Source organism: Carcharodon carcharias, chromosome X (assembly GCF_017639515.1).
Source record: "Carcharodon carcharias isolate sCarCar2 chromosome X, sCarCar2.pri, whole genome shotgun sequence".
NCBI classification, from domain to species: domain Eukaryota; kingdom Metazoa; phylum Chordata; class Chondrichthyes; order Lamniformes; family Lamnidae; genus Carcharodon; species Carcharodon carcharias.
Genome location: NC_054507.1, coordinates 14,805,708 through 14,821,970, shown reverse-complemented (window position 1 = coordinate 14,821,970; position 16,263 = coordinate 14,805,708). Strand labels below are relative to the sequence as shown.

At 44.9% G+C, this 16,263-nt stretch overlaps 1 protein-coding gene across 7 annotated transcripts in view; it reads right to left on the bottom strand.

The window, feature by feature from the left end:
• Positions 1-4,828: 4,828 nt before the first annotated feature.
• LOC121273268 (nuclear receptor subfamily 4 group A member 1-like) overlaps positions 4,829-16,263 on the bottom strand; it is a 65,956-nt gene continuing 54,521 nt past the window's right edge. For all 7 annotated transcript variants that reach the window (XM_041180309.1, XM_041180310.1, XM_041180314.1 and 4 more), the window contains 3 exons: positions 15,919-16,121; positions 13,904-14,082; positions 4,829-8,930 (listed from right to left, as the gene is read on the bottom strand). In XM_041180309.1, the coding sequence (XP_041036243.1) occupies positions 8,674-8,930; positions 13,904-14,082; positions 15,919-16,121 (639 nt within the window). In that variant the 3' untranslated portion in view covers positions 4,829-8,673. The remainder of the gene's footprint in view (positions 8,931-13,903; positions 14,083-15,918; positions 16,122-16,263) is intronic.

Sequence of the window (16,263 nt, the reverse complement as noted above, 5' to 3'; positions counted from 1 at the left end):
CAAGTAAGGATCAGTTTCTTCAGAAAATTGGCCGGATGTTCCACTCCCAATTCTCCCCACAGCACCACCCCCCTCCCCGGCCCCCCCGCCTACATTGGTACAAGTTGTCATCTCCGAGTTAAGGGCACTCAATGACAAGGAGAACCACCATGAGCATCATACTAATGAGCCCCCTCCACTTCTCAGCGAAAATCTCATTCCCTGTTAGCGCCAGTGCACAGCATCAAATTACGATTAATTAACACCAACTGGGCTGCCTGTCTCAGAGGGAAGATAAATGGTGCATGCGATCAATTTACTGTGATGATGTAGTGAGGAGCTTGATCCTTTCGCTCATTCCCTTTTGGAAAGCAATATAATTTGGAGATGAGTTACACTCTAATAACAGCGAGTGCATTAAACTTACTGTTAGGTTCCCAGCAAATTCTGGGCCATTAAGCAAATTAAAAAGGGATAACATTTATGACATTTATCATGTGCTTGTAAGCTAAATCCAAGCATATTAAGAAAAAATACAAATAACGCTTTTAGATCGTCTCAGCCTTTATGTTGACAAAGTCCATGAGCTCCTCGCATTTGTTGGGGATGAGAGTGGAGGGGGCAGGGGATAAGAATTTAAACGGCTGGATTTTATGTGCCCCCCCCCTCCCAGGCGTGTTTTCAGTGGGGAGGGCATGTAAAATAGGGTGGGTGCCCACCTCACCACCTTCCTGCCCACCCCCCATAACACGGTAGATGAGCGGGTGCTGAAATTGGCAGCCTGCCCACCATATTTAAAGAAATAACCAAGGGTCAGTTGAGCTTGTTAACAGGCCAATTGACACGGATAATGCACTGCCCACACCGTAATATGGCTGGTGTGGGCAGTCAGGTTAATGTGGGTTAAAAAGTTTTTAAAAGGGCAGGAAGGATGGGGGTACTATCTTTGGGGGTGATTCCCTTTGCACATCGAGAGCCCCCGTAAGATTGTACCCACCCCCCTTTATTCCTACCCACCTGCTGTCCACCCCCTATCCATCCGCTCCCTTCCGTCAGCTGGCCAAACCCTCCCCACCCAACAACCCGGACTTAGCTCGCTCCGGGATTCGTTGGGCTTTCTTCTTGGGGCTGGTTGCAGTCCCAGCAGCGCCCACTACTGACCTCTTGGTGCTTTTGGGACTCCTGGATTGGCTGGCAGCCCGAGGATGGGACCTCCTCCTCAGTGAGGGGCGGAAGTCCCACTGTCAAGCAATTTAGCCCGCCCATAGTGCAGTATGGCTGCAGAAAAGGCTGGTATGGTGAGAGTTGGCTTCATGCTGACTTTCCTTTTATGGGTAGGCGTGGGGGGTGCAAGCCATCCGTCCCCATGTAATATGCAGCCCAAGAAGATGATTAGTAGTGGCTTTGCTCTCCAGGTTAATCCTGGAGCAGTGTGTGCTTTTGGCAGAGGAGAATGAGGCCCAATGGCACTTGATATGTACCAGACAAATTAGGTGGTGGATGGCGAAACCTGTGCGCAGCAGATATATTCAAGTGTGAAGGTGGGGGTCATACCAGGGGACTGACTGGGGTGGGGAGACTGGTTTTGCTGGATCCAAGGGTAACACTAGCACGGAGGAATTCCTGTGTTGTAGCTTCACTGGGTCAGAAGCACATTGTAAAGTATGCCTGCTGCAGCTTTATGCATGTGGGGTGGTCTTTCCCTTGGCTGGATGAGCAACAACACTCTAGAAGCTCAACACTATCCAAGACAAAGCAGCCTGCTTGATTGGCACCCCATTCACCACCTTCAAAATTCACTCCCTCCACCACTGCAGTGGTTGTAGTGCGTGCCATCTACAAGTTGCATTGCAGGAACTCACCAAGTCTGCTTTGACAGCACGGCTCCCTAACATCCATGTTGGTAAGGAATTATATGCAATGGCTAGGAGTACACAATAGTTGCACTGAAGATTGGCAATTCTACATTGCAAACTGCTACAAATACCTTGCAGGCCATTTCAGATCAAGTACTAGGTATGCAGGAAAACAGAAATGTCTCCCTTGAAAAATGACCAAATCTTGTTTCAGTTAAGACATCCTCTTGGAGTATTTTTTTTATATTTGTTCTTCGGATGTGGCAAAGTTGGCAGTACCGTATTTATTTCCCATCCCTAGCTGCCCTGAGAAAGTGGCATGATTTCACCTTAAACCACGGCAGTCCTTGTGGGGATGGTTTTCCCACAATGGTGTTAGCCAGGGAATTTCAGCATCTTCACCCAGCAGCGATGAAGGAATGGCAATACATGTGTGTGGCTTGGAGGGATACCTGGAGGTGATGGTGCTCGCCTGATATCATTGTCCTTGTCCTTCTAGGTGGTAGAGGTTGCGGGTTTGGGAAGTGCTGTCAAAGTAACCTACATGAGTTGCTACAGTACATCCTGTAGATCACACATAATGGGATGCTGGATTTTGAATATGGTGGTAGGGCCACCAATCAATGTCTGTCCTGGATGGTGTCAGCTTTCTTGAGTGTTATTGCAGCTCTCCACCCACCTATGCGAGTGGTGAGTGTTCCATCAAACTCCTGATTTGAGTTTCATAGGTTTTGGAAAGCCTTTGCACAGTCAAGGAATAAGCCATTGTATCTACCCTATGCCCTTGTATCCATGGTGTTGATATGGCTGGCCCAGTTAAGCTTCTGGTCAATGGCGACCTGACAAAATGGTTACAGTAGGTGACCCAGCAATGGCGGTGATGTCAAAGGTCAAGGGGAGATAGCTGGCCTTCCTCCTGTCCAAGATGTTTGCTAGCCAACATTTGTGTGCAACAAATGTTACCTGTTGCTTGTCAACCCAGACTTGGATGCCACCCAGGACAAAGCAACATGGCCTGCTTCATTATCAAGAGAATTGTCAATGCGACTGAACACTGTGCAATCATCAACGAACATCCCCACTTCTGACCTTATGATGGAGGGAGGGACATTGATGAAGCAACTGAAGATGGTTAGCCCTAGGACATGACCGTGGGGAACTCTTGCAGCTATTGAGGGCTGCAACAGCACCGCAACTACTGGCAATCACACCAAAAACCAGAAGTTGCAGTGCTCCTCAATGAGCTCATGCTGATGGTCCAGCCATGATGTTCTGTAAAGTGGCAGGAACCTGTAATTTGGGAATTGGGGTTGATTGTCCATAGGTTACCATCAGTTTCATGCCTGTTTCCTTAAGGCTGGTATTAACAGGCATCAAACTTGCTCAGGAGACTCTTTTTGATTAAACAATGAAAGTAATAGCCTTCTTTTTGTTTTATGTGGTAATAAAAATGCAGAGAAAGCATGAGGGGAGATAGTAGAGAAACTAGAGGAAGATAAAAGTTCAGGTCTTAGGGCAGGGAAGAGTATAAGAGGACGTTTGGCCAGGTGGGCTAGTGGAAGGGAGAGGCACAGCAGAAGCAACTGATCAGATTGTTGCAAACTTGCTTCTCGCACTTATTGCTGGAGGTGAGGGTGGAGGAGACAGGAGAGGGGTTTGAGAAGTCGGTTTGCAGTCGAGAAAAGAAGCAGGGGGTTTATCTTTACATTCCAGGATGATTCTGGAATAGCGAGCAGTTTTAGCAGATGAGAGCAGGACCCTATAGACCTTTATGTGATCCAGCCAGATCTGATGGTGAATGACTAAACCAGTTGTCCACCATATCCTCCAAGTTTGTGTCCCTTAGACTTAAGGGAGCAGAGATGAGGGCCATACCAGGAGTAACAGCCAGGGTGACAGAGGGAGTAATGGTTTAATTGGCGACTAGAGCATCAAAGGTGAGGATGGGGTCGAACAAATCAGTAGCTGCAGAAATGTTGTGGCAAACGGACGGTCAAAAGCTAGTTAGATGGGATTTTGAAAGTGCTGTTGTAAGTGAATTGGGTTAGTTTATTCTAAGGGTTAATACAGAAGGAGGTAGGGTTGGGGTGTGGAAGGGGGATGTGGGTGGTGAGTGATACAAGAGATGGCCTTATTTGTAATCAATACGATGGGACTAGCAAGACCATGTGATATGGCAAGGTCAAGGCGGGGAGGGGTGGCCTTGAATATGGGTTGAAGAGGTTACATGGAGGGAGAGATTTAGGGAGGTTAAGAGGACAGTGAACACGAGAGAGTATGATGAGTTGAGATGGAGGTTGAAATCACCAAAAATGCATGTGAAGCCAAAGAGAGCACTCCACATTAAAGATCATGCCTTTACTGTGGATACTGACTGCCACCCTTCACCCCCGAGCCTTGAATACAGATTGCTCCCTCCATTACCTCACACCAAGCCACACTATCTCTCAGATTAATTCACCTCCATTTCATAAAAACACAGCTCGCTGTGCAAATTATATTATGCCATTTAGAATTTTATATAGACTAAATTCTCAGTGTAAATGTATACTGCAATCAATGTGTACTGTTCTTCTCTGTGCAGAAGAAGTTGGTACTCAATAAGTCCAACTGGCTGCAAACTGATGGTGGTACCCAATGTACCAGAGTCCTTATGCGTTTAGAAACTGCAATAAGGTACAGTATTGGCAAAACAGCCTTCAGGGTAATAAAAACAGCAAGTGCTAGAAAAACTCAGCAGGTCTGGCAGCATCTGTGGAGAGAGAAATTGAGTTAACATTTCGAGTTCAATATGACTCTTCTTCGGACTCTTTCCCTTGGCATGGGAAAGTTCTGTGTAGTTGAGAATTCTCACTGGCCCCTGGCTTTGTCTGCTGGGATCTGTCCCACTGTCACCCGGTTCCTCTTCCCACCATCCCCCACCCCCCAAACATTGACCACATTCACTGCATTCACTACTACTCAAATGAAAATAATGCACTTCACTTGTATGCTGCAGTCAGTTCTTTTAATGTACTCGTCAGAAAGACATGCAACAGAACTAAGAATGATAATACAACATATACAGATGGCAGGGCAAACCGGGTATGGCGAAAACAGGTAGGAGGTCCGGTTGAGCAAACCTACTAGCACAACTGTTGTGAGGGTTCATTTGCAAGGCTCGAAAGATGAGGTCAGCCATGAGCCCTGCTTCATCAGTCTCCCTGTCCTGGCTATTGCTGCTAGATCTCTGGGGCCCCTCAACAATTCCATGGCGAAGTCTCTATCCAAAGCAATATTGCGTACTCCCGCTTGAATTCAACAAACCCTCTCGGAGACATTTTGTAACCCCTATCCCTGTTTTTAGCGCCCTCCAACTATCCACTCCATTAGATTCCTGATCTACCCACCTGCCTCATGGCTGCACTTCACTGGGGATTGGAAGTGCTGTTAGGAATTGCTGCTTTTGGGTAATGGATGTTCCCCACTGCCCCCAACCCCTCACCCATGGAGTCAAACATCTTTCCCTTTTAAAGAGCTGGGGGCATGCATGATTATCTGAGAGTCAAGCCAGATGAGCATTCACTAGGAACAGTGTGCTCAAGTGCACTGGCTCACATACTGAGAGGCCCTTCCTACTGAGGTATGCAATTGCATTGTGATAAGATCTGCAAATGGGTACTTGCACATAATCTCTGATGCCCAATGCCTTGGAAAAGACAGAACTGCTGGAAAATTGTATTTGCCAGTCCTGTGCTGAGGCAGTTCAATGTTGAAACTGTGCTGAGGCTTGGTGGTGCACTAGGGAAAGAAATAGGGACACACATGATTGAAAAATCAGTGTAGCCATGCATTGCAAATTGACTAACCCCAGAGATGACTGCCATGGGTAACCCAAAACATCCTTTGCATAATCATTGAGGACCATGATGACTTTCATTGCTGCTGATGGGTGCAGTGTAGATGGTGGTCTGCATCTGCAGGATGGAGGCAGTGGGAGGGTCTTGTTCTATCACATGTCAACTGACCTGAAGTTTCCTCTGGCACTGATCCATTCTAAGGCCCAGCCCTCACATTCTGCTCATTGCACAGGTTACTGGTCAACCATCCATGTCCCCTGACTCTTCTCGGTTGGCATCTCCTGCAGTCCATGCTTCTCTGGCGAGACCTTTGCCAACACAACACTGTACCCATGCTGCCCCGCAGCCAAAAATCAGATGCATTTCTGCTGGCACCCTCAGTTGCGCGAGCACCAGTCCTTTATGATGCATGTTATATGTGATGTGCGTGAGGAGTTCAAGACAACATTCCTTTTTCCTCAATTGGACCTTTTATCGGGATACGAAAGAGACTTAATGCTGTGACTGTTTGTGAATGCGCTCAACACCAGGGAGGACGTTTTGGAGCAGTGCGGGATCAGACAAAACCTTTATTAGCGCAAACTCCATAAATGACCCCATGTGTGATTTGTGCATGGAATAGATGTTACAACAAGAAGAATTTCTTCTCAAGTGGACAGTTATTTTACATTGAACTAGACATCTTGACTTGATGCCCTAACATTGAAAAAAATTGGTTTAAAAATATATATTAACAATAGAAAAGTATATGCATTTTGCAACAACATCTAACAGATTTTCCTAGATTGCAGGATCTCATTTACATGGGCAGGTGAACCTCAAGAGGGGCCAGCTTCAATGGCATGGGGGCAGGGGGACTTTGGTTATAAAAACAGAAAATGCTGGAAATCCTCAGCAGGTTAGGCAGCATCCGTGGAGAGAGAAAAAGAGTTCATGTTTCAGGCCAATGACCTTTCATGAGGGTCACATTAACCCTGTTTCTCTCTCCAAAGACGCTGCCTGACCTGCTGAGTATTTCCAGCATTTTCTGCCTTTATTTCAGATTTCCAGCATCTGCAGGATTTTGCTTTTGTGACGTTGGTAGTGCCATTTTTCCAGGGGGGTTTCCAAATCTTCTCCATCAAAAGTTGTGGCAAATGAATGGAATAGCTCACTCGGAACCCCAACCCCTATAGTTGGTTGCAAATACAATCTAAATTAGAAGCCTGGTTGAAGTCTCGAAGTGCAGGTATCACTCAGTACTTGAGCTGCCCCACTGTGGGATTCAAGTACAGAAGCAGAAGAGACGAGTTTTGCAAACCTAGAAGCAAGCCTTAAAAAGTTACAGATGAGGATTCAATTGCATGACAACACAATGTGCAATGTGTTACACCATTTCCTGGCAACATCAGAATCAAGCACCTTCTGTACATAATGACTGGTAAGGCACTGTAACTATAGTCTATGGTTTTTAACCAATATAAAATATACACATTTCCATTATGGCATCAGACATGTTAAGTACTACAATTTATTCAGTGCTCCCCATATGAGATTAAAGCATGTTATTCCCAGTCATAATGCTCTCTATATAGAATAAAAACAGACAATTATTCCCAGCCATAACAGTACAATATATCTTCTTCACCCTTGCTCCCTCACAAGGTCAACCAGTCAATAGACCAATTGATTTGAACCTTTTGTCATGTGGGTGACCATAAGCTGAAGCCAGGAATAATCACTGGAAAATGCTCGTAGTCCACGTAAGTAACCAAAGGAGTAATTGGTGGATGTTACCAATACAATTTGGTGCTGCAGCTAAGGAGCCAACTGATAGTGAATTCATGAAAGGAATCGTAGACCACACTTGCCCCCACCTCCCCTCCACCTCACCCCATAAATTGCCTGTTTCCATTGGGACAATAGGCCTTACTCTATCATACACAAGTCTCAAAACCTTTCTGTAAAGCGGGTACTACAAATTCAAGTTGATCCACTCTTGGTTCCAGAACTATTAATAAACCTTAGCAAAAAGAACCTTTTAAAACATCCAAGCTAGTACCAATAATTTGTGCCATATTGCATGAGCGTAGTCTTCACAACTGAAGAGATTTGGCTTCACAGCTTCCAGTTAGGGCTGTGGTCATCTTCAGTATTGACTTATTTAGTTACTAAACCACAGCGTCAAATATTCATGCAGAATATGTCAGTGACATAGTTCAAGGTTTAGTCTGTCACACTTCAGGCTTCTGAGTCCTGACTGTCCAGAACTGGCCTTGAAAGAACCTTTTGAAGATTGAATTATTACAGTGTTAACAAATGTTGTCCTTTCAAAATCCATCTAAGATAGACAAGTTGAAGCTTTATTCTTTCCAATGATGGCTGGACTGGACACTGTTTTCCTACCTCTGGCATATGCGATTACAAATCCAGCCCAGACAGATAAAGTACGTATCCATTTTCTTAGATATCTGATCACTGAAATAAAATCAGTCCTGATCTTATATTTTTTTTATGTTAAAAAAATCACATTTGGCCCAATGATGATGATTCTTGATTCTCATTTATAACTCTTTTGATGTAAGAGACGACAGTGATTGAGAGTGTACAACACTGAAGAGTCACATTCCATTAGGTCGTTCTTAAGTTGAGATTCAGGGCCATGACAACATAGGGACAGAGGGAGAGAGTAGCTCTAACCAGTGCTATTATCTTCTCCGAGAACATCGGATCTGTCAAGTTTGTCAAAGCTCAGAGTTGCTTTACGGTTAGATTGTATTGCAGAAGCTGCAATGTAGCAAAGGGACTTTTTTTTTCTCCAACAATCTGTAATGCTGAATAAAATGAAAACAGCATTTTGAAAAACAGCAAACCCAATTAGCGCATAGCATATTTGTCCAGCTCCTGAAGCCATCCCACTTTGAACTGGTTCCAATGTACGTTGAACTCCCTGCTCATACTGCAACATCAAATATGAAGGCCGGGGTCCAGTTCAACAGTCACGTAACTTGGTGACTTCTCTAGAAAGGCAAAGTGTCCAGGAATAGTTTGTCGACAATGGCAGGTGGAGGAACCAGGTCAGCGAGCTTCAGGTAGAAAATACGCTGGAGTCCTTGTGTGCAGAGGGTACAGAGTTCAGGTAGCTTGCCCAGAAGCTTGGACAAGTAATTTGGCCGCATCTGCTCACCTCCACTGGATGTGACATGGTCTTTCAGACAAGTTATAATCTTGGTCTGCAGATCTTCAACTTTCTTGGGTTCTTTTAAGCCATGCCGGTCTGAAACATCGCAAAAACCAACACAGGCCATGCATGAAATTAATTTTCAGAAATGGATGCAAAACGATTGACAATAATTCAAAACCTTAAAGCCAAGGATCATTCGAGCAAATAAGGCCCATTTGAAAGAAGTTGTTCCCACTCTTGCATGAAGCTATGTTTTTTTTTGGTCAAATCGATAGAAAGAGAAAGAACGGATAAGCAGGTTGCTTGGAAGGATGCCCACTCACCACCCACTCTCTCAAGGCCCCCTCGTTCACCAGGGAGAGCTTTGGGTACAGTCTTCCCTCTGGTTGCTATCTATATAGTCCCTAAAAGGTAGAAGCCTAAGTGAATAGGTCTGGAAGGCCTGTCCTCATAGTTGGAGAACAGTACCAGGCCTAGGGAAACAGAAAATAGTAAGAAAACTAAAGAGTGAGCAAGTCCTTACTTACCCCAAAATTGTTTTTTCTAAGATAAAAGCAAAAAAACTGCGGATGCTGGAAATCTGAAACAAAAACAAAAATAACTGGAAAAACTCAGCAGGTCAGGCAGCATCTGTGGAGAGGAACACAGTTAATGTTTCGAGTCTGAATGACTCTGCATCAGAACTAAAGAGAAATAGAAAAGAGGTGAAATATAAGCTGTTTAAGGGGGGTGGGACAGGTGAAGCTGGGTAGAGGGCCAGTGATAGGTGGAGGCAAAGGAGAGATTGCCAAAGATGTCATAAACAAAAGGTCAAAGGGGTGTTGACGGTGGTGATATTATCTAAGGAATGTGCTAATGGTGACATTAAGGGTAGAAAGCAGGATGAGCAAGTGACACATGGCCCTAGTGGGGGTGGGGTGGGGGGAAGGGATTGAAATAGGCTAAAAGGTGGAGATAAAACAATGGATGGAAATAAATTAAAAAAAAAATAGAAATAGGTGGGGAAGGAAAACTATATATGTATAAAATATATAATAATTATTAAATAATTAAACAGCTTATATTTCACCTCATTTCTATTGCTCTTTAGTTCTGATAAAGAGTCACACGGACTTGAAACATTAACTCTGTGTTCCTCTCCACAGATGCTGTCAGACCTGCTGAGTTTTTCCAGCTATTTTTGTTTTCTCCTATGTCACTTTAGGGGGCAGAGCTTATTGAGAAAAAATCATATAGAGTGGAGCTGGAGTCAAACCGTGTTGGAGGGTTCTCAACGCTCCCGCTTTGGCACAAGAATCTCACAAAATCAGTGCTTTGTCTCCCGAGTGCTGCCAGTGGCAACTCTGGGAGAAAAGTTGGCTTGGAGATGACCTCTTCATTATCATGTGTTATTTCTGGAGTTCCAAAAGTTTCTATTAGAGGGAGTTGCTGTCTGGGTGGGCCAAGTGCGCGAGCCAGGAGCAGTTGCAGCACATGATGGAACTTTATTTCTTCTTTCATGGCACGTGGGCATCGCTGGCAATGTCAGCATTTGTTGCCCATCCCTAATTACTCTTTGAGGGCAGTTAAGAGTCAACCCACATTGCTGTGGGTCTGGAGTCACATGTAGCCCGGACAAGGTAAGGACAGCAGATTTCCTTCCCTAAGAACATTAGTGAACCAGATGGGTTTTCACGACAATTGATGATGGTTTCATGGCCACTGCTATTCATGTTGCAATCCTGTTACAATGAAGCGCATGGTCTAGTTGTAAGTGAGAGCAGCTATTACTAACTAGAGAAAGGTTAGGGCAGTATTCTTAAGATAAGAACCAGTTTACATCTGTGTGGGGGTAGGAAAAGGAAGTCTGGGCCTGTGTTCTCAGGGTTATGTGAGGACCTGGAGACATTAATCACCACCTAGAGGTGTGAGAGGACCCAGAGACAGTGACCCCCCCCCCCCCACCTAGAAGAGCGAGAGGACCAGACAGTGACCCCCCCACCTAGAGGAGCAAGAGGACCTGAAGACAGTGACTCCCCCAAACTAGAAGAGTAAGAGGACCCCGGAGACAGTGACCCCCACCTAGAAGAGTGAGAAGACCCAGAGGACAGTGACCCCCCCCCCCCACCTAGAAGAGTGAGAGGAACCAGAGACAGTGACCCCCATCTAGAAGAGTGAGAGGACCCAGAGACAGTAACCCCCCCCACCTAGAGGAGTGAGAAGACCCGGAGACAGTAAACCCCCCCCACCTAGAAGAGTGAGAAGACCCAGAGACAGTAAACCCCCCACCTAGAAGAGTGAGAAGACCCAGAGACAGTAACCCCCCACCTAGAGGAGTGAGAGGACCCGGAGACAGTAAACCCCCCCACCTAGAAGAGTGAGAAGACCCAGAGACAGTGACACCCCCCCTCCGCCCCCACCTCGAAGAGCGAGAGGACCCGAAGACAGTAACCCCCACCTAGAAGTGAAAAGAAGACCCAGAGACTCAGCTCGTCTCTTTGATTAACACATATAAATTCATACATTCTCCATGCGACTAGCACTAAGTGTGCAACCTCAACGGAGTGCAAGAGTTTGGTGAGCTGAGGGAATTCGATGGGGAGGGGAGGGAAGTGCTCCTTTGCTCTTTCTAACTCTTTCACCCAGTAGGAACTGGTTCTTGCTCTGCTACAGAGGAAGAAGCTAACTGGTGAGTATCTGTTAAGTGGTCAAGGTCTATTCTATTACTAAGGTTTAAAATAGTACAGGAATTTGTGATAAGATTAATAAATATATAAAAGAAAATAAAGAATAAAATCATCAAGTAATTAATTAAAGCATATTAGTATAGTAGGACAGGTGATGTGTCATGGCTGCAGCATGTGGGAGCTTCTGGATACCAGTGTTATCGAGGGCAAACGTGTCTGCAATAAGTGTCTGCGGCTTGAGGAGCTTTGGCTCAGAGTGACTGAGCTGGAGATGGAGCTGCAAACACTGCAACACATCAGGGAGGGGGAAAGTTACCTGGACTCTTTGTACCAGGAGGTGGTCAGACCCGTTAGGATAGGGTCTGGTCAGGGACAGGAGGGTGTAGCTGTAGCTGAGGCAGGTAAGGGGACCCAGAGGGCAAGAGTGTAGGAGTGTGAGTCTTTGCAATTGTCCAATAGGTTTGAGGTTCTTTCAGCTTGCTTGGATGAGAGTGGGGGCTGCAGGGTGGATGAGCTGACTGACAATGGCACTGTGGTACAAAAAAAACCATTCAAGTGAGGGGAGCACAAAGGAATATAGTTGTAGAAGGGAACAGTATAGTGAAGGAGGTTGACACTGTTCTCTGTAGCAAGGAGGGAGAGTCCAGATGGCTATGTTGCCTGCCCAGTGCCAGGGTTTGGGACATCTGCTCAGGGCTGGAGAGGAACTTGCAGTGGGAGGGGAAGATCCAGTGGTCATGGTCTATGTAGGTACCAATTACATAGACAGGATGAAGAAGGAAGCTCTGCAAAGTCAGTATGAGGAGTTAGGCACCAAATTAAGAAACAGAAGCTCAAAAATAATAATATCTGGATTATTACCTGAGCCACATGCAAATTGGCACAGGACGAATAAGATTAGAGAAATGAATGTGTGGCTCAAAGGCTGGTGTGGGAGAAGTGGGTTCTGGTTTGTGGGGCACTGGTGCCAGTATTGGGGAAAGTGGGATCTGTACCGCTGGAATGGTCTACACCTGAACAATGCTGGTGATCTGCATAGCTAGGGAAGTAGAGAGGATTTTAAACTGAATAGTGGAGCAAGGGATCAAATTTGGGAAGATGTGATAAATCAAAGAGTAGAGACAAGGCAAGAGAGAATGGTATTAATATGGGAAATGATAAACAGATGGTGACAGGAATGGACAGAGAGTACAAATCTTTAAGAGTAAATCAGCAGATAAGGCTACATGCTACAAAAATAATAAAATGACAAAACTAAAGGCTCTGTATCTAAACACATGTAACATTCAAAACAAAACAGATGAACTGATAGTGCAAATAGAAATAAATAAGTATGATCTGATAGTCATTATAGAGACATGACTGCAGGATGACATAGATTGGGACCTGAATATTGAAGGGTATGTGACATTTAGGAAGGACAGGATGTTAGGAAAAGATGGAGGGGTGGCCCTGTTAATTAATCATGGTATTAACACATTAGAGAGGGATGACCTAAGTTCAGAAAACCAGGATGTAGAAGCAGTTTGGATTGAGCTGAGAAATGATAAAGGCATGGAGTCACTTGTGGGAGTGGTGTACAGGACCCCTAATTGTAAATACATGGTAGGACAAGGTATAAAAGAAGAGGTAATGAGAGCTTGTCAGAAAGGTACAGCAATAATCAAGGGGGATTTTAATCTACATACAGACTGGAAAAATCAGATGGGCAAAGGTAGCTTAGATGAGGAGTTCATAGAATGTTTTCAGGATAGTTTCTGAGAACAGCACGTTCTGGAGCCAATCAGAGAGCAGGCTACACTAGACCTGGTATTGAGCAACGAGATGGGATTAACTGATAAACTCATAGTGAAGGCACCCCTAGGTACCAACGATCATAATATGATTGAACTTTACATTCATTTTGAGGGAGAAACAAGTGCGTTCAAGACTAGTATTTTAAACTTAAATGAGGGCAATTATGAAGGCATGAAAGTGGAGCTAGCTAAAGTGAAATGGCAAATGAGGTTAAGGGATATGTCAATAGAGGTTCAGTGACAGACATTTAAAGGGATATTTCAGAAAACACAGAATATATACATTCCAATGGGAAAGAAGATTCCCAAGGGGAGGGCCCACCATTCACAGCTTCTCATGGTATCAAGAGAGTACTACAGGACAACCAGTGATGTGAAAGCCTATTGATCATGTTCAAAAGGGAGAACATATGTGGGTTAAACGGCAGAAACTTCTGACAACAGGAACCCTTTCAGGTTTCCAAGTGAAGTGACACAGTGAGAAGATTTGTGGATTGGAGCTTGTTCTTACTCTCCATTGGGCTGGAGCACTGCGAACCCCACTAGGATCCACATGGCAAAGATGACATGGAGAAGGGAAGTCTGAACAAGAGGAAGAACTCACCTGTAATGACCACCAATGCCGCAAGGCAGGAGAAGCTAGACATGTCGATCTTCATCCGTTGGAGGGTGGTGGAGAAATCGATGATCGAGTCAATCCATTCACCAAAGCCGCGCACACACTGCTGGCGGTGGAGGACAACACCACTGCAGAAAATAAGCTTGCCTTCTTCAGGGTTGGACCTGCAAGCAACACAACACAAAGTTCTACTAGGTTCAAGGAAACCAACCTTCCTGTCTGGCTTGGACTGGATAGTAAGGAAGAGAAAATAAATCAAACTGATTACTTTGCTTGAATCCAGAATTAATTCCACACTGACAGAGGTGACTTCGGGATAGCTTTAATTTTACTGCCAGCTCAACATATTGCTGTTTGAAGGAATTTTGTTGACTATTTGCTCTAAACTGGGACTTCTCAGATAAATAATGGTATATTATTCATTCCCCTGTAATTTTGAGGACTGGTCCATTGAGGTTGCCAAGATTGAGTGTCACTTATGCTTCATACATCTCTTAGCCAGGACATATTTCATTGGGATAGTCGATAGAAAAAAAAGAGTGAAGTCAAACAATTCCCATCCCCGATTGTTATCCCATGGCTAGAAGGGTGTGCGTAAACATGTTGGTAGAGGATTGGATTGAGATCAGCTTTAATGACTCCTAGCATTAGACATCCTGCAAACCGATTATCTGATCATTATTACATTGCTGTTTGTGGGTGCTTGCTGTGCATAAACAGGTTACTGTGTTTCCTACATTTCAACAGTGATGACACTTAAGTCATAATTCCTTGGCTGTGAACTTCTTTGGGACATCTTGTGTTCATGAAAGGTGCTATATAAATGCAAGTTCTTTCTTTAACCCTCACTAGAAACAGCGGGGATGACATTACCATGGACCAACATACCATGTATTCTTGTGTAAAAGTCGAATTTTTGAGACCAGTTTTTTAGGCAATAAGCTAAGGGATCGACTTTTACACAGGTAGTGTTTTTGAGGCCCAGAATGAAAAACCACTAAAAACTGGGAATTTAGCATACTGGTCTGAACAGGTTTCGTATACCTTAAAATGGGACACCAGTAAAACTGGGAATTTAGCATATTGGTCCAAACTGTTTTCCCTCCTCGGGGGTGAGGGTGGGGGAGTGGGTGCTTACTTTCAACATACACCCACCCAGCACACCTAACATGGTTCTGAAAAGCATCCACAAGGTAATGGGAGAATCATGCCCAACTAGCCATTAATTGTATCTCTCACTTTCTGTCTTTATTAAGGGGCCCCCTCTACCACCGCGCCCCTCCCCCACCCCGCCACTGGGAAAGGGAACCTCGGCATTAGCTAGGCCTGCAGTTCCAATGCTGCTTGAGAACCAGGGGAAAGAAGAGAGGGAAGGGCCGCATTGTTAGAAAATGTCACGCTAACTGCTCCCAGCCTTTGACTTCGGCCTTGGTGTGGGGGGGGCGGGGGGGGGGGGGGGGGGGGGGGTTTGCACCGAGTCAGCACTCACAAGGGCCCTATTGGCAAGACCTGAGCCTCCCCTCCCCTCCCCAGGAAGGCTGAGGGCGATGACTGAGGACACAAGACTTGGGCATTCACTTATTTAAAGTTCGGTCTGGATAGTTGGTCCCTACATCTGTTTCCACGTGCGCCGTTTAATACTCCCCTCCGATAGTTTCTCCCCCCAAAAATCAAAATCTCCATTCTTCCTACCTTAATTGACAAGTAGGAAGTGAAAGAAATACGGTAAGTGAAACTTTTTTTTTTATTGAACAATGAATTGAGGTTTTTGAAGTGATTGTAGAGATTAGGTTCTGAAAGGTTTGGGCTTTGATTCCTGAAGAGTAGGGTCAACTTTTCCATGAGGTATATGAAAAAGTACATTTTTTCGGGCCAAAAGTCATGGGGTTGGCTTTTACAAGAGATCAGCTTTTACATGGGTATATGTGGTAATTCATGGTCTTCGGGAGAGGAGAATAATGGTGGCAGAAATGGACTAACAGATGGGTTCAGGTACCTACCTGTAGGCCAGCCTGAGGATGAAGAGCTCTAAGAATGCAGATTCCAGCAGTAGGTCCTGATCTTCTTTGGGCAAACCGTTAAAGCCTGGAATCTTCTCTGCCCACTTGCGTATCATTTCCATCGAACCTGCCAATAACTCATAAAACTGTCGGATGTCACCTGCCTCATCCTCCTCTGACTGAAAAGTGCTGGATTCCTGAAACTGTACCAGACATTGTGAATCAGTGGGGGAATGTTTCCGTGAAAGAGAACAACTATTTTCTTTTATAAATAACAAACAAAAGTAAGGAATGTCATTGTTGATTTAATACAAGCCGAGATTTCTCCGCAAAGCATATTATTTG